This window comes from Marmota flaviventris, chromosome 6 (genome assembly GCF_047511675.1).
Source record: "Marmota flaviventris isolate mMarFla1 chromosome 6, mMarFla1.hap1, whole genome shotgun sequence".
Lineage (NCBI taxonomy): Eukaryota > Metazoa > Chordata > Mammalia > Rodentia > Sciuridae > Marmota > Marmota flaviventris.
The window spans coordinates 56,688,324-56,706,324 of record NC_092503.1 but is presented as its reverse complement, the minus strand read 5'-3'; the positions used below and the strand labels follow the sequence as shown (position 1 = coordinate 56,706,324).

The 18,001-nt window shown below is 37.0% G+C and overlaps 1 protein-coding gene across 2 annotated transcripts in view; it reads right to left on the bottom strand.

Annotated features, from left to right (window-relative positions):
• Positions 1–17,607, bottom strand: part of Atg5 (autophagy related 5) — a 118,913-nt gene extending 101,306 nt beyond the window's left edge. For both annotated transcript variants that reach the window (XM_071613172.1, XM_071613173.1), the window contains exons 1-2: positions 17,357–17,607; positions 6,150–6,315 (exon numbers count right to left, since the gene is read on the bottom strand). In XM_071613172.1, the coding sequence (XP_071469273.1) occupies positions 6,150–6,257 (108 nt within the window). In that variant the 5' untranslated portion in view covers positions 6,258–6,315; positions 17,357–17,607. The remainder of the gene's footprint in view (positions 1–6,149; positions 6,316–17,356) is intronic.
• Positions 17,608–18,001: the final 394 nt, after the last annotated feature.

Sequence of the window (18,001 nt, the reverse complement as noted above, 5' to 3'; positions counted from 1 at the left end):
AAAATTGTGTTGTTACTCAGATGCTTTTAGGAGTCTGTGTCCCATCTTTCATAATGGCTACCAAGGTGATATCTTTTGATCAATACAAAAAGTAGAACTAATGGGTCGGCAAGTATATACAAAGAAATATTCCTATTGAAACAATTGACATTTAATCCTTGAAACTCAAGATAACAGCCTTTAATTGGGTAGGAGACCATAACAGTGGTCCTAGGAGGTACAGTGTGCAGTAATGTAGGAAGGAGATAGTTGGTATGCTCTAGTACAGAATGGAAGGCATTGAATACTACAAACGTGCTGTTGGATAGTATTACAGATTCAACAAAATGCATCCTTTATACAGAAATAACCAATGGTCTGAGAATGTAGCTCGGTGGTACAGCACTTGTCTAGCATGCATGAGGCCCAGAGTTCAATCACCAGCATGAGGGTTGGAATGATGGATCAGTGAAGAAAAAAATAGAAAAGAATAGTATATATAAGGAAAAACACTAGATATTTTTTAAAAGGAGTATTATCACTTCTGTTTTACATAAATAACTTGCCAAAAGAATATGCTATTAAATAAATAGCAGACAAGATTCATTGCAGTCTTTGGAAATGACAGAATTAATACAGATGTGCAGTGGCAATCTCTCAAAAAAAAAAAAAAAAATCAAAACAGCACAGTAAATTAGATTTATTTTAAAATAAGGAGTATATTCTATTAGTCTAATAAGATTCCAGAACTATAGTAATAATGTATTCCACAGAAAATAATATTAACCCATTGAAAATGATAAGATGGAAGACACATTATGACTAAAGAGACTTTGCTGAGTGTTATATTATATTCCTAAGGTTCAAGGTTGCTCAAGAATTCACAAAGGATTCCAATAAGGAAAAAAGAGTAAGAAAGGGATTTTTGTTTGTTTTATTCAATGTTGCATTTCCACTGCACTAACTAGTACCTACAATAAGCATTTTCTAAAGGAATCAGAGTTACCAAAGGGCAAGTGGAACAAAGAACCAAAACTAATAATTAAAAACAATACCCATTTTTAGGGGAAAACTCATAGTAAAATAAAGTTGCAATCTTCTGATCCACATTGACCTGTGGGGATAATCTATAACTAACATAAATATCCACAGCAACACTAAGAAAGAACTCTTAAGAATGACTACCTATTATACACACAGATACAATTTATCTAGAAAATATTTACATACAAAAAAAGCAAAGAAAAAGAAAAGGAATTACATCATCCTGCCTTGGATCTCCAGACTCATAGTTGGGCTAGGAGTGTAGCTCAGTGGTAGAGATCTTGCCTGGCTTGCTCAAGGTCCTGGATTTGATCCCAAGCAACAATAACTTTAAAAAAAAAAAAAAAAAATCCTCTCTTGTTTTGCTTAGGTGATGTCTTATTTGCTTATTTCAAGTTCCTTAATGTGGTAAAATACATCTACCATAAAATTTTTAAGTGTATAATTCAGTAGCATAAAGTACATTGTGCAATCATCACATCCATCTCTAAAACTTTGCTTTTCATTATTCCAAAAGGAAATTGAGCATTAAACAATAACTCCCCAATCCTCCTTCCCACAGTTCCTGGTGACTACTACCATTCTACTTTATTTCTCTTTGAATGTAACTACTCTAAGTATGTCATGAAAGTGGAATCATACAGTATTTCTCTTTTTTTTTTTTTTGGTGGTTTATTTCACTTAGCACATCTTCGATGGTTTTTTAGGTTCTTCTATTTGAAAAGGATTAATCACATCTGAGGAAATTATTAACTACCATGGAATGTACTGTGTCTTATTCCTCACTTAGCACTGGTATAAAATACTCAATGACTTTAACACTAATTCATTTTTGTCTATATAATTTAAAAGGAATAAATGCTTGTTTTATACAGTTGTATGGAATATTTATATATCTGGAAAGGGTAGCCAAGACTTTTTGGGGGTGGAGGAATCAAATCCAGGGGCACATTACCATTAAGCTACATCCCTAGCTTCTGCTGGTTTGTTGTTGTTTTTTAATTTTTTGAGACAGAGTCTCAAAAAAGGCTAACCTTGAACTGGTGATCATCCCGCCTCAGCCTCCAATACATTAAGTTCTATTCTATTTAAACAATTTTCAGTTACCAAACTTAAGACTTATCTATGATAATAACAGAAGTAAAATATACCAAAATTCTATTCTACTCCAATGTGTATAAATATCATACTAGGCAATACAGAAAAGGCACTAGTGAGACAGAAAGTCCTTCTGGAGTATACAGGCTAAAAAAGGAAAACACACTAAATATAAAATTACAAGAGACGAATGCAATTAAGAAATAAAGAATGTCACGACAGCAAATAGCAAAGGACTTTAACCCAACTTAGGGACTTAGGAAGCTTGACAAGGAGCATATTTTAAGGCAAGAATAAAAGACAAATAGGAATGAAACAAAGGTAGATATGGATGCATGAGTGTGTATATGGGTAGAAGATACTTCTGCTCTTTGCAGATAAAGGACACTGCAAGACAAAAGGCATGGAGTGAATGCAGAACAAGATGGGCACATTCGAGTGTTTACGAAGTTGAATATGACAGAAATGTAGAGAGTTAGAACAGAATAGTATATTAGAAGAAAGAGGCCAGATTATGGAGAACCTTGTAAACTATACTAAGGATCTGAGAGATGATATAAAGCCTTTAAGAGCTTTCAATGAATAATTTATAAGACAAGATCCATGTTTTAAAAAGATCACTCCAACTGCAGCCTAGAAAATGAAGAAGGAAAGACTAAAGCAGGGAAACTGGTCACTGCTACACAATCCACCCATTTTAAGTGGTGCTTGAACTAAGCTATAGCTGTGAGGATGAAGAAAATCATATAAGTTTGGAAGATACTAAGTTACTCACCAAACATAAGGGATATCAGAAAAGAACCATGAAAGGATGAATCCTTTCATGAAATCTTACCAGGTTTCTGGTAAGAATAATTAGATGAATGATAAGACTACTTGCCAAAATATGAAGGGAATCATGGCAGATGACTGGGTGCTCCAGGGATAAAGATGATGAGTTCAGTTTCAAACACACTTTGGGTTCCTTAAACATATCTAAGTAAGGATCTCCCAACAGTTGTATACATAGGTCCAGAGGAGTTGTCCAGACATGGTAATGCATTTATAATCCTAGTAAGTCAGGAAACCAGCCTCAGCAATTTAGCAAGACCCTCCGCAACTCAGTGAGACCCTGTCTCAAAACAAAAAGGACTGGGGATGTAGCTCAGCAGGAAAGTTCCCCTGGGTTGAATCCCCAGTATCCCCCCGCCACACACACACAAAAAAAATAAAAATAAAAATAAAAACAGGTGGGTTATAAAAAATACAAATGCTTGACAAAGACATAAAAATGAACAAGAGCTTTAAATGAGAAAAGTAGTGAAAAAAGAGAAGACAGAACCCTAATATGTATCAACATTAAGGAACAAGTGAAAAAACAAAGGCTAAAGAAAAACCAGGAACACTAAAGACCAAGAAAGACAGTTTCACAAGGTAGAGAAAACAGCTAACAATATCAAATACTACTCAAAGATAAACAAATGTAAATTCAAAAAAACTCCATGTTGGGTAGGAAAAAAAATCATTAGTGACTTTGGTAAAAACGTTTTTGTTGCGATAGTATCAAAATGTGATTACAGTGAACTAAGTGGTAAGAAGGAGACAATGAGTATAAATAATCTGTTCAAGAAGCCTACCTGTAAAGGGACAGCAAGAAGTTGAGAGGAAGAGAGGGTCACAAACATTGTTATTTTAGGACAGGAAGAATTTATGCCAATATGAATACTGTGATGAAACAAATGGATAAGAAGTTGGAAGTAAAATAAAAAGCAAAGGTGAAGAATATGAGACACCTCAGTTTCCTGAGAAGGCAGGAGACAGCATCCTAGGAAAAAAGACCAGTGACGTGGCTCAGTAGTAAGCACTTATGTAGTAGCAAGCATGAGGTCCTGGGTTCAATATTCCCAGCAGAGGCCAGGGGGTAGGGGTTTGGGGGTTGGGGGTGGGAGGCAACACAACAGACACAAAGAGAATGAGAAAAAAAGTTCACGTGAATGCAGACAGGTTTTGCACATTTAGTGGCTGAATAGAGGCCTATCATAGACAGTGAGATAACAAGTTAAGTAAAAAGAATGACGTCAGGGCTCAGAAAAATTGTCACAGTAGAAAAGAACAGGCACAGTTAACTACAGAAAGGTAAAAGGACTAATGGGCCAGGCATGGTGGCACACAGCTGCAATCCCAGAACCTTGGGAGGTTGAGGCAGAAGGATTGCAAGTTCAAGGACACCTGCACAATTCAGTGAGACCATGCCTCAAAAAATAAAAATATTAAATATTAAAGAATATAATCCCAACTGAGGGATTTGGCTTTTGTCAAATCCTAAACTAGGGATCCTCTTGCCTCAGGAGAAATAGAAAATATTAAAAAAAAATCTAATAAAGGAAATGTTTTCTACAAATAAATTATAACCACATTTAGTTATAAATTTTGCTAAAGACACAAAGCTGTTGAGATTTCCAAAGTTAACATTACTTAAATGTATGTATGCCAGCAACAAGATTACCTACCTTTTTTAAAAACATCATTTCTAGTAAGAAAATTCAAAAAGAAGATTTCAACCAGAATCCCAGAGTCTGGGGAGGTTTTAAACATAAGTACCTGCCATTTACACATCCCATGCCAGATGCTGAGGATGCAGAGAGGCATGTTCCTACACCCAAAAAGTAACTGACCAGTCTCCATAAGGAGTTTCTTCCAGCAATCTGAGTAGCTAGAGTAGGCTGAGGAGTAGTGCTGCCTCTCAGATAGGCAAGGGAATAAGCACAGGGTAAGCTTCATTCAAGTGAAACAGAAGAACAACTAATCACCCCACATATAGTTCCTCTTTTCCATATCTTCTCCAAGTAAAAAATAACAATATATGTACCTGAGACCCAAAAAGAAAAAAAACAGAACAATTGAAATCTGCTTATTTGTGACGCTTTATTAAATAGGTAGGATATTATCTCTAATTGACAGACACATAAGTTGTCTGTTACTATACAAAGACAAAAAAGAAAAAAGTTCACACTAAAATCAGAAGATACTTGAAATTCATGGGGGTTTTATTTGGTTGTTTTGTTGTTGTTGTTGTTGTTAAGATGGGGTATCATCATGTTGCCTAGGCCACCTGTAAACTCATGACCCTCAAACCTCAGGTTCCTAAGTAACTAGGACTACCAGCACATACCACAGAATTTTGAGGTACAAGAGACACTACCACTAAGCTACATCTATCACCTGAGCTATGTTCCCAACCCTTTAAAAACAATTTAAAAAAAAAAAAAAAAAATTTAAGACAGGTCTTGCTAAATTGCTCAGGCTGGCATCAAACCTGGGATCCTCTTGCCTCAGCCTCCCAGGTCATTGAGCTTACAGGTATGCATCACCATACCCAGCATGAAACTCATTTTTAAAACAAGTAATCCATTAACCCAAATCTACAAGTCTGCATGCAACAACTGATATTCCATATATATATTTTGCGGGAAGGATGATGGAGATTGAACCAAAGTTTCATGCATGCCGAACACACACCCTCTGTTTTGCTACATTATCACCCCCAATATATTATTAAATAGGTATCATATGTTAGCTTAACATATATTAGCTTAGTGAACATATAACATAAAGAATCCAATCTGAACCTATTATTTCAACTCCTACTAAAAATAGCATAGTTTATGATCCCACTATGATATAGATAGATACACACATATATATATATATATATGAAAGAAAAAAGTCTGTATGTATATGATGCTAGGAATTGAACCACTGAGCTATACTCCTAATATGATTCCACTGTCATAAGTCACAAACAAGAAAAGAAAGTCAAGAAGGCATCACATTGTATCAACAGTGGTTTTATACTCTAGGTGACAGAATTAAAAGTGATTTTGTATTTCCTTCTTTTTGCTTATCTTTGTTTCCTTTTTTTTTTTTTTTTGGCAAAATATGGATTAGTTTTATATAAAATGTTAGATGACAGCCTCCAGATTCTTAAAACTTTATTTACAAAAATGAACAAAGTTAACTATTCCATTTACCACCGTCAACATACTTACATAATATGGTTCTGCTTCCCTTTCAGTTATCTCATCTTGATACAGAGTGAAGCAAGTGGGAATTCGTCCAAACCACACATCTCGGAGCACATCTTTGTCATCTGTCATTCTTCCAGTGGTTAAAGCAGTACATATAGGCTAAATTCCTTATTCAACCAAAGCCAAACTGAAAATAAAATGAATAGCATTAGTCAGATCCTTGGGAGAATAAATGAACATGCTACAAAATAATAGAAAAAACGCATGCCCAAAAAAATATTCATGCAAAAAACAAAACAAAAAAACCCCTACATGATTGAGCTGGACACAGTGGCACAAGCCTATAATCCCAGCAACTCAGGAGGCTAGTACAGGAGGCTGAGGCAGAAGGGTTGCTCAAGTCTAGGAGTTTGGGGTCAGCCTGAGCAACATGACAAGAATCCATCTCCTTTTCATAAATTTTTTTTTAAAGTGAGGTCAGCATTCTTTAGAATGAATGTAAACAATAAGTACAATAAATTCTAAATGAGTGGTATTGTTTATTTAAAAGATTCACAGAGGGGCTGGGGCTGTAGCTCAGTGGTAAAGTGCTTGCCTCAAAAGTGTGAGGCACTAGGTTCAATCCTCAGCATCACATAAAAATAAATAAAGACATTGTATGTTCATCTACAACTAAATAAATATTTAAAAAAAAAAGATTCACAGAAGTAACCAATTCAAAATTCATGTGAGCTGGGCATGGTGTCAAACACTTGTAATCCTAGTGGCTCAGGAACTTGATGCAGGAAGATTCTGAGTTCAAAGTCAGCCTCAGCAAGAATAGGTGCTAAGCAACTCATTGAGACCCTGTCTCTAAATAAAATACAAAATAGAGGTGGGGATGTGGCTCAGTGGTTGAGTGTCCCTGGGTTCAATTTTTTTTCCCCCAAGGAAAAAGAAATCACGTGCAAGTAATGTTCATTATATTTTCCAATAATGAACCAGAGTCAACATGAAAGTTATACTCACATCATCATTTCAAGCCCAGAAAGTCTTATTGTTTACCTAAAGAGGACTTTTCACCTATGCCCTATGATTCCTGATAACCAACACACAGGCTCATTCTCACAATTACACTTGCCCTATGCAATATATTTAACCTCTCCTACTCCAGATACTATCATTCTATCATTCTTCCTGAAAAAAATACTTCCTCATCATGGAAAAAAAATCTGCATATAAACTTATTCCCCATTCTAAATTTCATCTGATCTGCTATCTGGTCCCACAACTATCTCCAGTTTTATTTACTATACTTCCTTTTATAAACTCTCTAGCAAAAGTAGTCCCCTAAACATCTTGCTCTGTGTCCTAACCATTCCCCTAGCCTAGTATGCTCACCTATTCAAATCCTATCCTCATCAAACTCACAATCCTCTGCCCCAGTAAAATAGTAATTAGTTCTATTCTGAACTCAGAATACTTCCTATACCACAAATTTGGCATTAAACCTGCAAATGGAAATATTCTAGTACGGTAGAAGGGAATGATTTACGATCTCTGTAATATCCTAGTGTCCATCAGTGGTAATATTCCACAATTAACCAACACCATAATACACTGCATGAATAAACACTGATATAATACAGTTGATAATAAACACTTAGAGTAACTCAATAGATGGCACCTGGATACCAATATTCAATATACTCATTCAAATAAAATTTCCTATCTTCCTCCCATCTTTCATAGACAATTCACAATTTATCATAATGTATCCTGTGAAAAACTTCTAAATAAACATATGCAATCCCAGCACTGCAAAAAAAATTATATATGAACAAATATCAATTAATATTAATACTATGCTATTCAAAACCAATGCCAACTGTGTTAAGACAACCACAAGTTAATTAGTTAGAAAAGTTGGGGGTCAGTTGAATGCAATATCACCTACAGGCAAATAACTGAAAAAGATAGAAAAAAACCTGCCCAACATAAAAATTCCAGGTAACATTTATATCAAGTAAGAACTCTGATACTTAAAATGAATCTGCCCTGGTATGGTGGGGCACACCTGTAATCCCAGTAACTTGGGAGGCAGAGGCAGAAGATTACAAGTTCAAGGTCAGCTTCAGAAACTTAGCAAGACCCTGTCTCAGAATAAAAAATAAAAAGGACTCGGGATGTAGCTCCACAGTAAAGCTCCCTTGGATTCAACCCTCAGTACCAAAAAAATTTTAAAAAAAATTTTTTTAAATCCAGTATTCTTTTCAGCATATCAGTATTTTAACTATTACTAAAATATGTCCACAAGTACCTATTTTAAGCAAATGATACATATATGTAAATTTCATGTAGTTCCACAGTGATCAGTTTTAAATTCAAACATTGAATTTCCATAATCAGAAATTTTCCAATTTTACAAATCACACAAAAATAATTTACTGAATATAGGAAAAACCTCACTACTACCTGACTACATTAATAATTTACTCTTTTAAAAGAAATTTACTAGTGGTAGGAATTAATGAAATCTAGATTATGGCAAATAAGTAAATCTAAAATTGAATTAGATAAAAGGAAGTAAATAGTGGTTTCCACAACCATGATAACAGCCAATAAACAGCTACAACTGATATTCCCCGCCTGTTCACAAGGAGAACAACAATATAAGGCAACATTTCTTTACTAAAAAGACTGAATTTTAATTTTTGTTTTTCTTTTGTGTTTTGCAATGCTGGAGATTGAACCCAGGGCCATGTGCATGATAGGCAAGCACTATACACTGAACTATATTCCCTACTCAATTTAATTACAATTTTAAAGTTCAAAAGTCATTATCAATAATGTGATGCTCTTTTCTCCTAAAAAACAGGTAGAAAATATAATTTAAGACAACTCAAACTTAGAGGGAATGATAACTTAAGTAAACGCATCTCTTCAGGTTCTTTCTTTCTCCTCAGGCACTGGCCTTCTCAAGAAATAATAACCTGATTCCAGGACACCATTTGAGCCATAACCAAAATATTATTCATGTCAATATGGCTTCCTTCTCTCCAGTCTAGGGTGCCAGAACACTTAACAATTCTGTTGTTTCTTTCCATGTCATTCTCATCTATGACTCTCTTTCATTTGTCAGAACAGTAAAAAGAAATGACAATGTTTTCTTCTGTTTCTGAGAGTCTCTCTCCAAAAATTACAAGAAAGGGAGAAAATCTCAACAGACTTGTGTTTTAGTCTTATGTTCCAACAGTTTACCAAAGTTCTATAGTTGGGTTTTAGATACAAAAATACAGAGAAAAATAAAATTGGAAATGTATTTCCCACATACCATTATTTGTTACATATATATTTCTTATATGACCTCAAGGATAAAAATGAACCAAGACAGCTTAAAGTGTAATGTGGTAGACATGATACAAATTTGCAAAACAAACTCAGCAAACAAGGCTACTTACTGCCTCAAAATATGCAGACTCAAATCTATAAAACCTTAATCTTTCAATATTAATACATGATCATCTACAATGAATAACAAAGTATGTCTCTAGGCTAGTTAACTAAAAATGTACAAAAAATTTGATGATAAATGAAAAAAAATTAGAGGATGAGCTCAACAATCTTTTTGTAACCAGAAGCAGAAAAACAAAATTTCCCTCCGAATAACCACTATAGTTTAGGGACTGAAAATGAAAAATGGGACATCAGAAAGCCTGGATTCAAAACCTAGCTCTGTGTTATGGTTTGGACATGAGATGTCCCCTAAAAGCTCTTGTTAATGCAGGAATATTAAGAGTTAAATGATTAGATTATGAGAGCTGTGACCCAATTCTAATCCTAGTTTGAATGGACTAAGTGAAAACTGTAGGCAGATGCAGCGGGCTAGAGAGTGGGCCACTGGGAGGATGCTCAGGAAAGGTACACCTTCTCTTTGGTCCTTCCCCCCCCCCACCTCTCTCTGTTTCCTGACCCTCCTGCCCCTACTTCCACTCCCATGAGCTGAGCAGCTTTCCTCTGCTGGGCCCTTCTGCCATGATGTGGTACCTCTTCTCGGGCCCAGAGCAATGAAGTCGGCTCTGAAACCATGAGCCCCAAATAAACTTTTCCTCATCTAAGTTGTTCTTCTCAGGTATTTTGGACACAGCAACACAAAAGCTGACTAAAACATCCTACCATTTATAATGTGACCTCAAGTAAGTCACTTCTATTTTTTTCAACCTGTAATATGGAAAACAGCATTTACCACATTAGATGAGAACTACATTACACACACACACACACACACACATATATATATATACACACACACACACATAATTAAAGTCTAAAATATTTAAAGACTTTAAGAGGCACTGGGGATATAGATCAGTGATACAGGGTCTGGTGCTTCCATACCTGAGGCCCTGGGTTCAATTCCAGAACTGGAGAGGAAAAAAAAATATATATATACATATATATATATATATATATATATATATATATATATATATATATGTTATATATACACATATATATAAAATATATATATACACGCACACACATATATATAAAATATAAAAATATATAAGATTTTAACAACTAAGAATAATCAAAAGCATTATATAACAAACAGGAATTAGAAAGGAAAGCTAGCCCAGCATGGTTGCACACACCTATAATCCCAGGGCCTTGGGAGACTGAGGCAGGAGCATTTCAAGTTTGTGGCCAGTCTCTCAAGAAGCAAGACCCTCGGCAACTTAGCAAAACCTTGTCTCAAAATAAAAATAAAAAGGACTGGGGTCAATCCCCAGTACCAAAAAAGAAAGGGGGAAAAGAAAAGCTATAGCTAATAATTATGTATTGAACGCTGCTAATAGCCTTCAGGATAAAGCCAATAAATGATTGATATGCACAGCTTTATGGCATATGCTGGGGAATATGAAATAACAACAGCTTTTTAAAACTTCAGTCTTTGCTCAGAAGGTATTATAAATTTCCAAATCTAGCCAACATACCAAGCATTTTCATGTCCTTTCCATACCTTGTCCACAATGATATTCCCTTTACCCTAAAGCAGACTTCCTATTTTGTCTTCCAACTTAGACATCCTTTAGGACCAGCTCAAAATAACCTTCCTTCTATGCATGTCTCAGGTAAAATTCTCCTTTTCTTCACTGAATCTTTACTTTTTCTCTATTTTAGCAGTTATAAGCTTATATTAAAGGTATTTATTTGTATGTCTCCTCCAATAGACAGTAATGCATTTCCTTAGTGAAAAGGATCATATTTCACTCATTTACCCCTGATACTTAGAGTAGTATTTCTACTATAATATGTGCCTAAAAACATTTACTAAATTTGAATGTTAGAAAGTGAATGTTACAGAACCAACCAGAACCATCCCCACAAATGATGTAAGCAAGTCAGATAAATGATAATAAAAGTCAGGTAATAGATTGTAAACATTCCCATTTCACAAATGATGAATTTGAGAGGGAGAGTTAAATTATTTTTCTAAAACTTTGTGGCTAATAAATGGGCAATCAGCCAAGTATGGTAACACATGCCTGCAATCCTATCTACTTAGGAGGCTGAGGCAAGAAGATCCCAAGTTCAAAGCCAACCTGGATAAAATAAAACATAGCTCAGGGTTGGGGTTGGGGTTCAGTGGTAGAGCACTTGCCTGGCACATGTGAGGCCCTAGGTTCAATCTTCAGCACCATATAAAAAGATAAATAAATAAAGGTATTTTGTCCATCTACAACTAATATATATATATACAACTAATATATATATATATATATATACACAACTAATACACACATACATATATACACACACATATATACACAAACATAGTTCAGTGGTAGAGTGCTTGCCTAACACACACTCAGCTTTGGGTTTAATTCCAAACACTGATTAATAATGAAATAAATAAATGAGAGAGCCAAAACTGGCAGCAAGACCCAAATTTCCTAATCTCATATTTTCCTTCATACCCTCATTGCCAACATTCCTTCCAACCCTAAAACATCCATATGTTTATGGTATAATTAAATGTTACTTTTTGAAAGCTTTCATAATGAAGAAGGGGAGTTAAATGCTAATGTATCCTGTAGCGGTCAAAGAACTTTAAAGTATACAGAACTTAAAAGAATATGAACAGAAAGGAAGACAAATTCAGATGCTGTTCAACTTATGATGGGGACACACATTCCCCATACACACATCATAAATTAGATTTATCTTAAGTTGGTTGTAACATCTAACATACTACAAATCACAGAATAGCAAAACAGTATACTGCTGAATATAGGTTGTCTACCCTAGTGATCCTATACCTGACTGGGAGCTAGAGCTTACAGCCAGGCATTACAAGGCAGGATATCACATCGGGTAACACAGAAAAGAAAAAAAATAATCGACAACATTCACATTTCCAAGAACAGTTTCTAGTGAAACACCATCATAAAGCTGAAAAGTCCTTAGCTGAAACATATTAAGTAGAAAATTGTCTGTATTTTAAGCAGGGCAAAATAGCATCAATAAAGACAGGAAGTAGGAAAAAGCAACACACATGGCAACTTTTTATGAAATTTTTTTGTCAGAAAGAATAGTAGATAATAAAAGTTGACACTAGTGTTTACATATCACATATGATCTTAGGCAAGTCACTTCCCTACTCTCAATTTCCTTTATCAATGAAATGTAATTAACAATACCCAAGTTACAAAGTTCTAAGAAAAAAATCTACAAGGTGCCTGATATAGTAATGAACATAGAGTAAGTGCTAAGAAATGCAAACTATTATTATTCCTTGAGACTACATCATGAAGCACACCACATGGAAGATTATGAAAATCTCAATTTCATCCTCCAGGCCATAGAGCCTGCAAGATTTGATAATGATGAAGTAAAAGTGATTATCTACTAACAGTGCTCAGGAGAGCTTCAAGTTAGTGGCTAGCCAACAACTAAGGCATAAAGAGTGTTTAACCTAGAATGGTGAGTAAATTGGTGATATCTTTTCAAGGAAGAATTAATTATTGGTGAAAAATGATTGAGAGAAAAAGGACAAAGACAGAGAATATTTAAATGCTGACACAGTAAATTAGCAAAGGGGCTTTGAAATCAGACTAACATGCGTTTAAACCTTGACTTCCACCTACCAGTTTTATGTCCTCAAACAACAAACCCACCCTCCCTAAAACTCATATGTAAAATGAAGTCAATTGTAATTTCCACAGGGCCTAGGTGTTTAGTTTATTGTAATCATTCAATAAATGATGTACTTTTATACGAAGGGTTTCCCACTCAAATGGTGCATCCAACCACTATGTACATGGTTTCCTCAAGTTTCTATGGCCTCTATGCTGGAACATTCTTTCCCTCTTCTTTTGGCCAACTCTTTAATCCCCTTCTGAACAACTTCATCAAACTTTTAAGAGTCAGCTTAATATCTGCAACTAGGAAAGGCTTCCCCTGAGCATTCACTGGTCTCATTACTTCATTAATAGCATGTACTACCAAGCACACCAATATTTGTTTATCCTATCTATCTCTTACCCCATAACAGGTTTTGCAATTTTTGTTAAAGGACAGGGGAAAAGACATAAATTTAGGTAAACTCTCTCTAAATCAGGACACACTTTAAATTATGCAAATTTCAAAAATTTCTTTGTTTGAGAAAGTTTTCCCTCTATACACTACCATTATCACCATTCATTCAACTCAGAAGGCATAAAAATCCCAACTAATGATGCAAACTACTAGAAGTAAAATTCTTGAGGGGACAGAGCTGTTTGACTGCTCTATGTATACATCTAGTTCAGGGCTTGGGAATGAGTAAGTGCCAATAGATATATGTTTACCAATTAGTCATTTGACAAATGGAGCAGTAAGATAAAATGCAATTAATACTGCCAGCATTTATCTATTATTTACTTATTTATTTATACCAGGGATTGAACTCTACCACTGAACTACATCCCCAATCCCTTTTACTTTTTATTTTGAGGCAGGGTCTCCCTAAACTGCTGAAGCTGGCCTCAAATTTTAGATCCTCCCATCTCAGCCTCCTAAGTGGCTGGGATTACAGGTGCAGGCCACCACACTCAGCTTACCGGGAGCTATTTTTGCTGATAAAGTCCCCAAATACCTTGAAATTACTTTAAACATCAAATGCTGGCTATCTTAAGTTTTTAAAACAACTAAAACTAATAGTCTGTGCTGGATCTCATACTAAGCAGAGTGCAGTAGCACAGGTATGTAAAGGCAGCAACTCAAGGCGGAGGCAGGAGGACCCAAGTTCAAAGCCAATCTCAGTAACTTAGTGAGATCCTGTCTCAAAATAAAATGAAATAAAAGGAGTTGAATGTATAGTTCAGTGGGTAAGCACCTCTAGATTTGATCTCCATTATCATCAAAAAATAAATAAATTTACAAACACTAACCTCAAACATGAGTCCTGAGTACTGCCTAGTGTTCCTACATTTCCCCAGTCTTTTTTTTTGGTGGCGGTGGTACTGGGGATTGAACCCAGGGGCACTCTACCACTGAGCTATATCCCCTGCCCATTTCATTTATTTTGAGACAGGGTCTCACTAAGTTGCCTTGGCTGACCTCAAACTTGAAATCCTCTGACTCAGCCTCCCAAGTCTCTAGGATTACAGGTATATAAGACACCAGAGCCCCTGACTCTCCTACTCCATACTTCCTCCTCCCTCAAATTTCCAAATCTCTTGCCTCATCCTCTCTCAGTTAATGACCTTGGTTTCTATTTCCTTTTATCCTGTACTATGGATCAGTGATTCTGAGTAATTTTATTTAAAGGCCTCATTCTGGGTGGGGGATTTTGTAAACCTCTTCTAAATGTTGGAAATGCTCCAGGGTTCAGTCCTAGAACCACTCTCTTAGAGATCTTTCTCCTAGCCTTACAGTCCATTTATAAATCTTTAGTTCTCATTTTTTTTTCTGAATCTGTTTCACACATATGCTCTACTCTATACTGACATTTCCTACTGTTCAAAACTGAAAATGGGAGCCAGGCATGGTGGTGCACAACTGTAATCCCAGTGGCTTAGAAGCTGAGGCAAGAGGATTGGGAGTTAGAAGCCAGCCTTAGCAATGGTAAGACACTAAGCAACTCAGTGAGACCCTATATCTAAATAAAATACACAAATAGGGCTGGGGATGTGACTCAGGGGTTGAGTGCCCCTGAGTTCAATCCCTGGAAACCCCCCAAAAAAAAAACCTGAAAATGATTTCAGACCTTTGTCCTTCCTTTCCCCCATTACTCTATGGTCTTCCCATTTCACTATGTGGTACTTCTATAGTTGCTCAGGCCACAAATCTTTGTGTTACCCTTAGTCATTATTTCATATCTGACAGCTCTAGCTTAGAAATAAGTCAGAACCTGGTCATTTCCAACCTCTTCTACTATTACCACCCTGATCCAAGTCACCTTGGCATTTAACCTGGATAAATGCAATGGCCTAAGAACAGCTTTCGTTATTTCTGACTTGCTGCATACAAGCAACAGAGCAATCAGGCCCTTTTAAAACAAAAGATAGGTCAATTTTCTCCTTACTCAAACCCATCTGATGGAAAGCAAAATTATCTCATTCAAACACTGAAGTTCTTGCTGGGAGTGGTGACACAAAACTGTGATTCCAGTGGCTGGGAAGGCAGAGACAAAAGTACTGAAAGTTCAAAATCCACCTCAACAAAAAAATAGACTGGGCATGTGACTCAGTGTTGAAGCACCTCAGAGTTCAAACCCTGGTATCAAAAAAATAAAGAATTTCAGTTCTCAAACACTGAAGTTCTTACACAGTCCCTATATAATCTTGCCTCACCTACTTGAGTATCTACTATTCCTTCCCCCTTACTCATTCTTTTCCAGCCAAACCATTTGGTATGCTCCAGCTTCAGGACTCTGTGGTAGCTCTGATGACTTTTCCACATGACATCTCTATCACTTTTAGGTTTTTCCATAAATATCCTTTCTATGGCCACCACTGGGACCTACCCATATCACTAGCTTACCCACTTTCTTTCATTGATTTATCTTTTCTCTAGGACTTCCCACAACCTGACACATACTTTAATTTTGTATCAACATCTTTCCCAAAGTGAATTTCACAATGGCAGGGATTCTTACTGTTTTGTTTACTGTTTCATCCAGAGCCTGGCCTATACCAAGTACTCTTATTTGTGAAATAAATCAAACCCCAACTTGATATGTGTGTACACTGTTCTAAAAGCCCACATCCACCCAGGGCATGGTGGTACACCTGTGATCCCAAATTCAAGGCCAGCCTGGGCAACTTAAGAGATTTGTTTCAAAAAATAAAAAGGACTGGAGACACAGCCCAGTGGCAAAGAGCAAAGACCCTGGGCTCAATCTTCAGTACAGCCAATAACTAAAACCCCGTATCCATACCGTCCCATTTTGCTCTTTTCCCCCGGTTTTAACTAGCATATCTTCAGAGAGCAAAGTATACATCTAAATTCGTTGTAAAATTCTAAAATTCCTCCCAACTGCCACAGTCTAACACCCTTATTTTTAAATCCATAATTCAAACAACAACCCTGCTAGAAACTCTCAAATAATTCAGTACAGATTCACGGACTCAATTTCAAGGCTCGGATTTATCAGGTGAATTCTGGAAGGTCTTGGAAGTTCATCTGTTTTTTTCATAAGTCTCTGGGTTCTGAAGACATGCTATGCTTCCTCACCCCTCAGAAAAATCTAGAACCAATACAGTTTCCGAGGTTCCTCAAGTTCAGGTATGATTTGAAAACAAGTGAAGTATAACTAAAGTATGCCAAAGTACTTTACCAACAGAAAATTGCCTATTACTAAAATTAGGCTTATGGAATGCCAATGAAAAGATAAATTGCCTGCAGGAAATAGCTAGTTCGGACAGAATCCAACTGTCCTGTGAATTATGGTTTATAGTGCTCCACGAAAAATACAGGTCCTGAACAAAACTCTTGAGCCTGCGATTCGAGCCTACGCTTCCTACCTTAGTAAAGAACAGACATAACTCCCGAACAGAGACCGCACAGGCCGGCCTAAGGGTGCTGGGAGCGGAGTCTTGCCAACCCTACCTCTGCCGGGAGGAACACCTTCACCCGCCATCGCCGCCCAGGAGCACTCCTCTCGCCAGACACTCACCCCTTCTTACCTTATCCACCGGCCCCCGCCCCAACCCTCCTCCCCCAGGCATTCCTTCACCATGGGATATACACACATTCCCTACCCGAAGCGCCGGCTTCTCTCCGGCTTGCCGCACCGGTGAGGACGCTCGGCACCGGGCTCTGCCTGCCTGACACACTGTCCTGCAGATACGCGGGAGCAAAGAGTCCTGAGAGCCCGCGCAGCCGCAGAAAGCACGTCGCGGAGGTCGGAGCCGAGCCCAGCTGTACTTCCGCCCTCCCGAATCCAGCTAACACAACCGGCAGCGCGGCGGAGCTCTGGAAGCCCACCGCAAGTCCAGTCACCCTCGGCGCCTGGAGATGACGTCACTGGACCCCACGTGGCCCGCACTCCGCCCTCTGGATTCGACCCAACCCGCGAAGAGGCGGGGCTGCTCTTGAGCATGCGCAGACCTAGAGAAGCGCCGTCTTGGGACAGAGTTCACTGGGTTCTCATTGTAGCTGGAGTCTGGCGCTGAAACGTAGTTCTCGTTGTTTGAAGAGGTTAATGTAACAGTTCCATAAAAGCAAAATTTGCCATCCTAAAGCTTGATCACAACATTCCTCTCTTCCTGGCATCACAAAATAGTATAACTCAAACGTACCTTTCAAACTGCTCTTACATCCATTTTTTTGTTTGATTTTCAATTTTGTTAGAACCATGGCAGGCATTAATAGCTGCATTTAACAGAAGACTGCTGTACTGAATC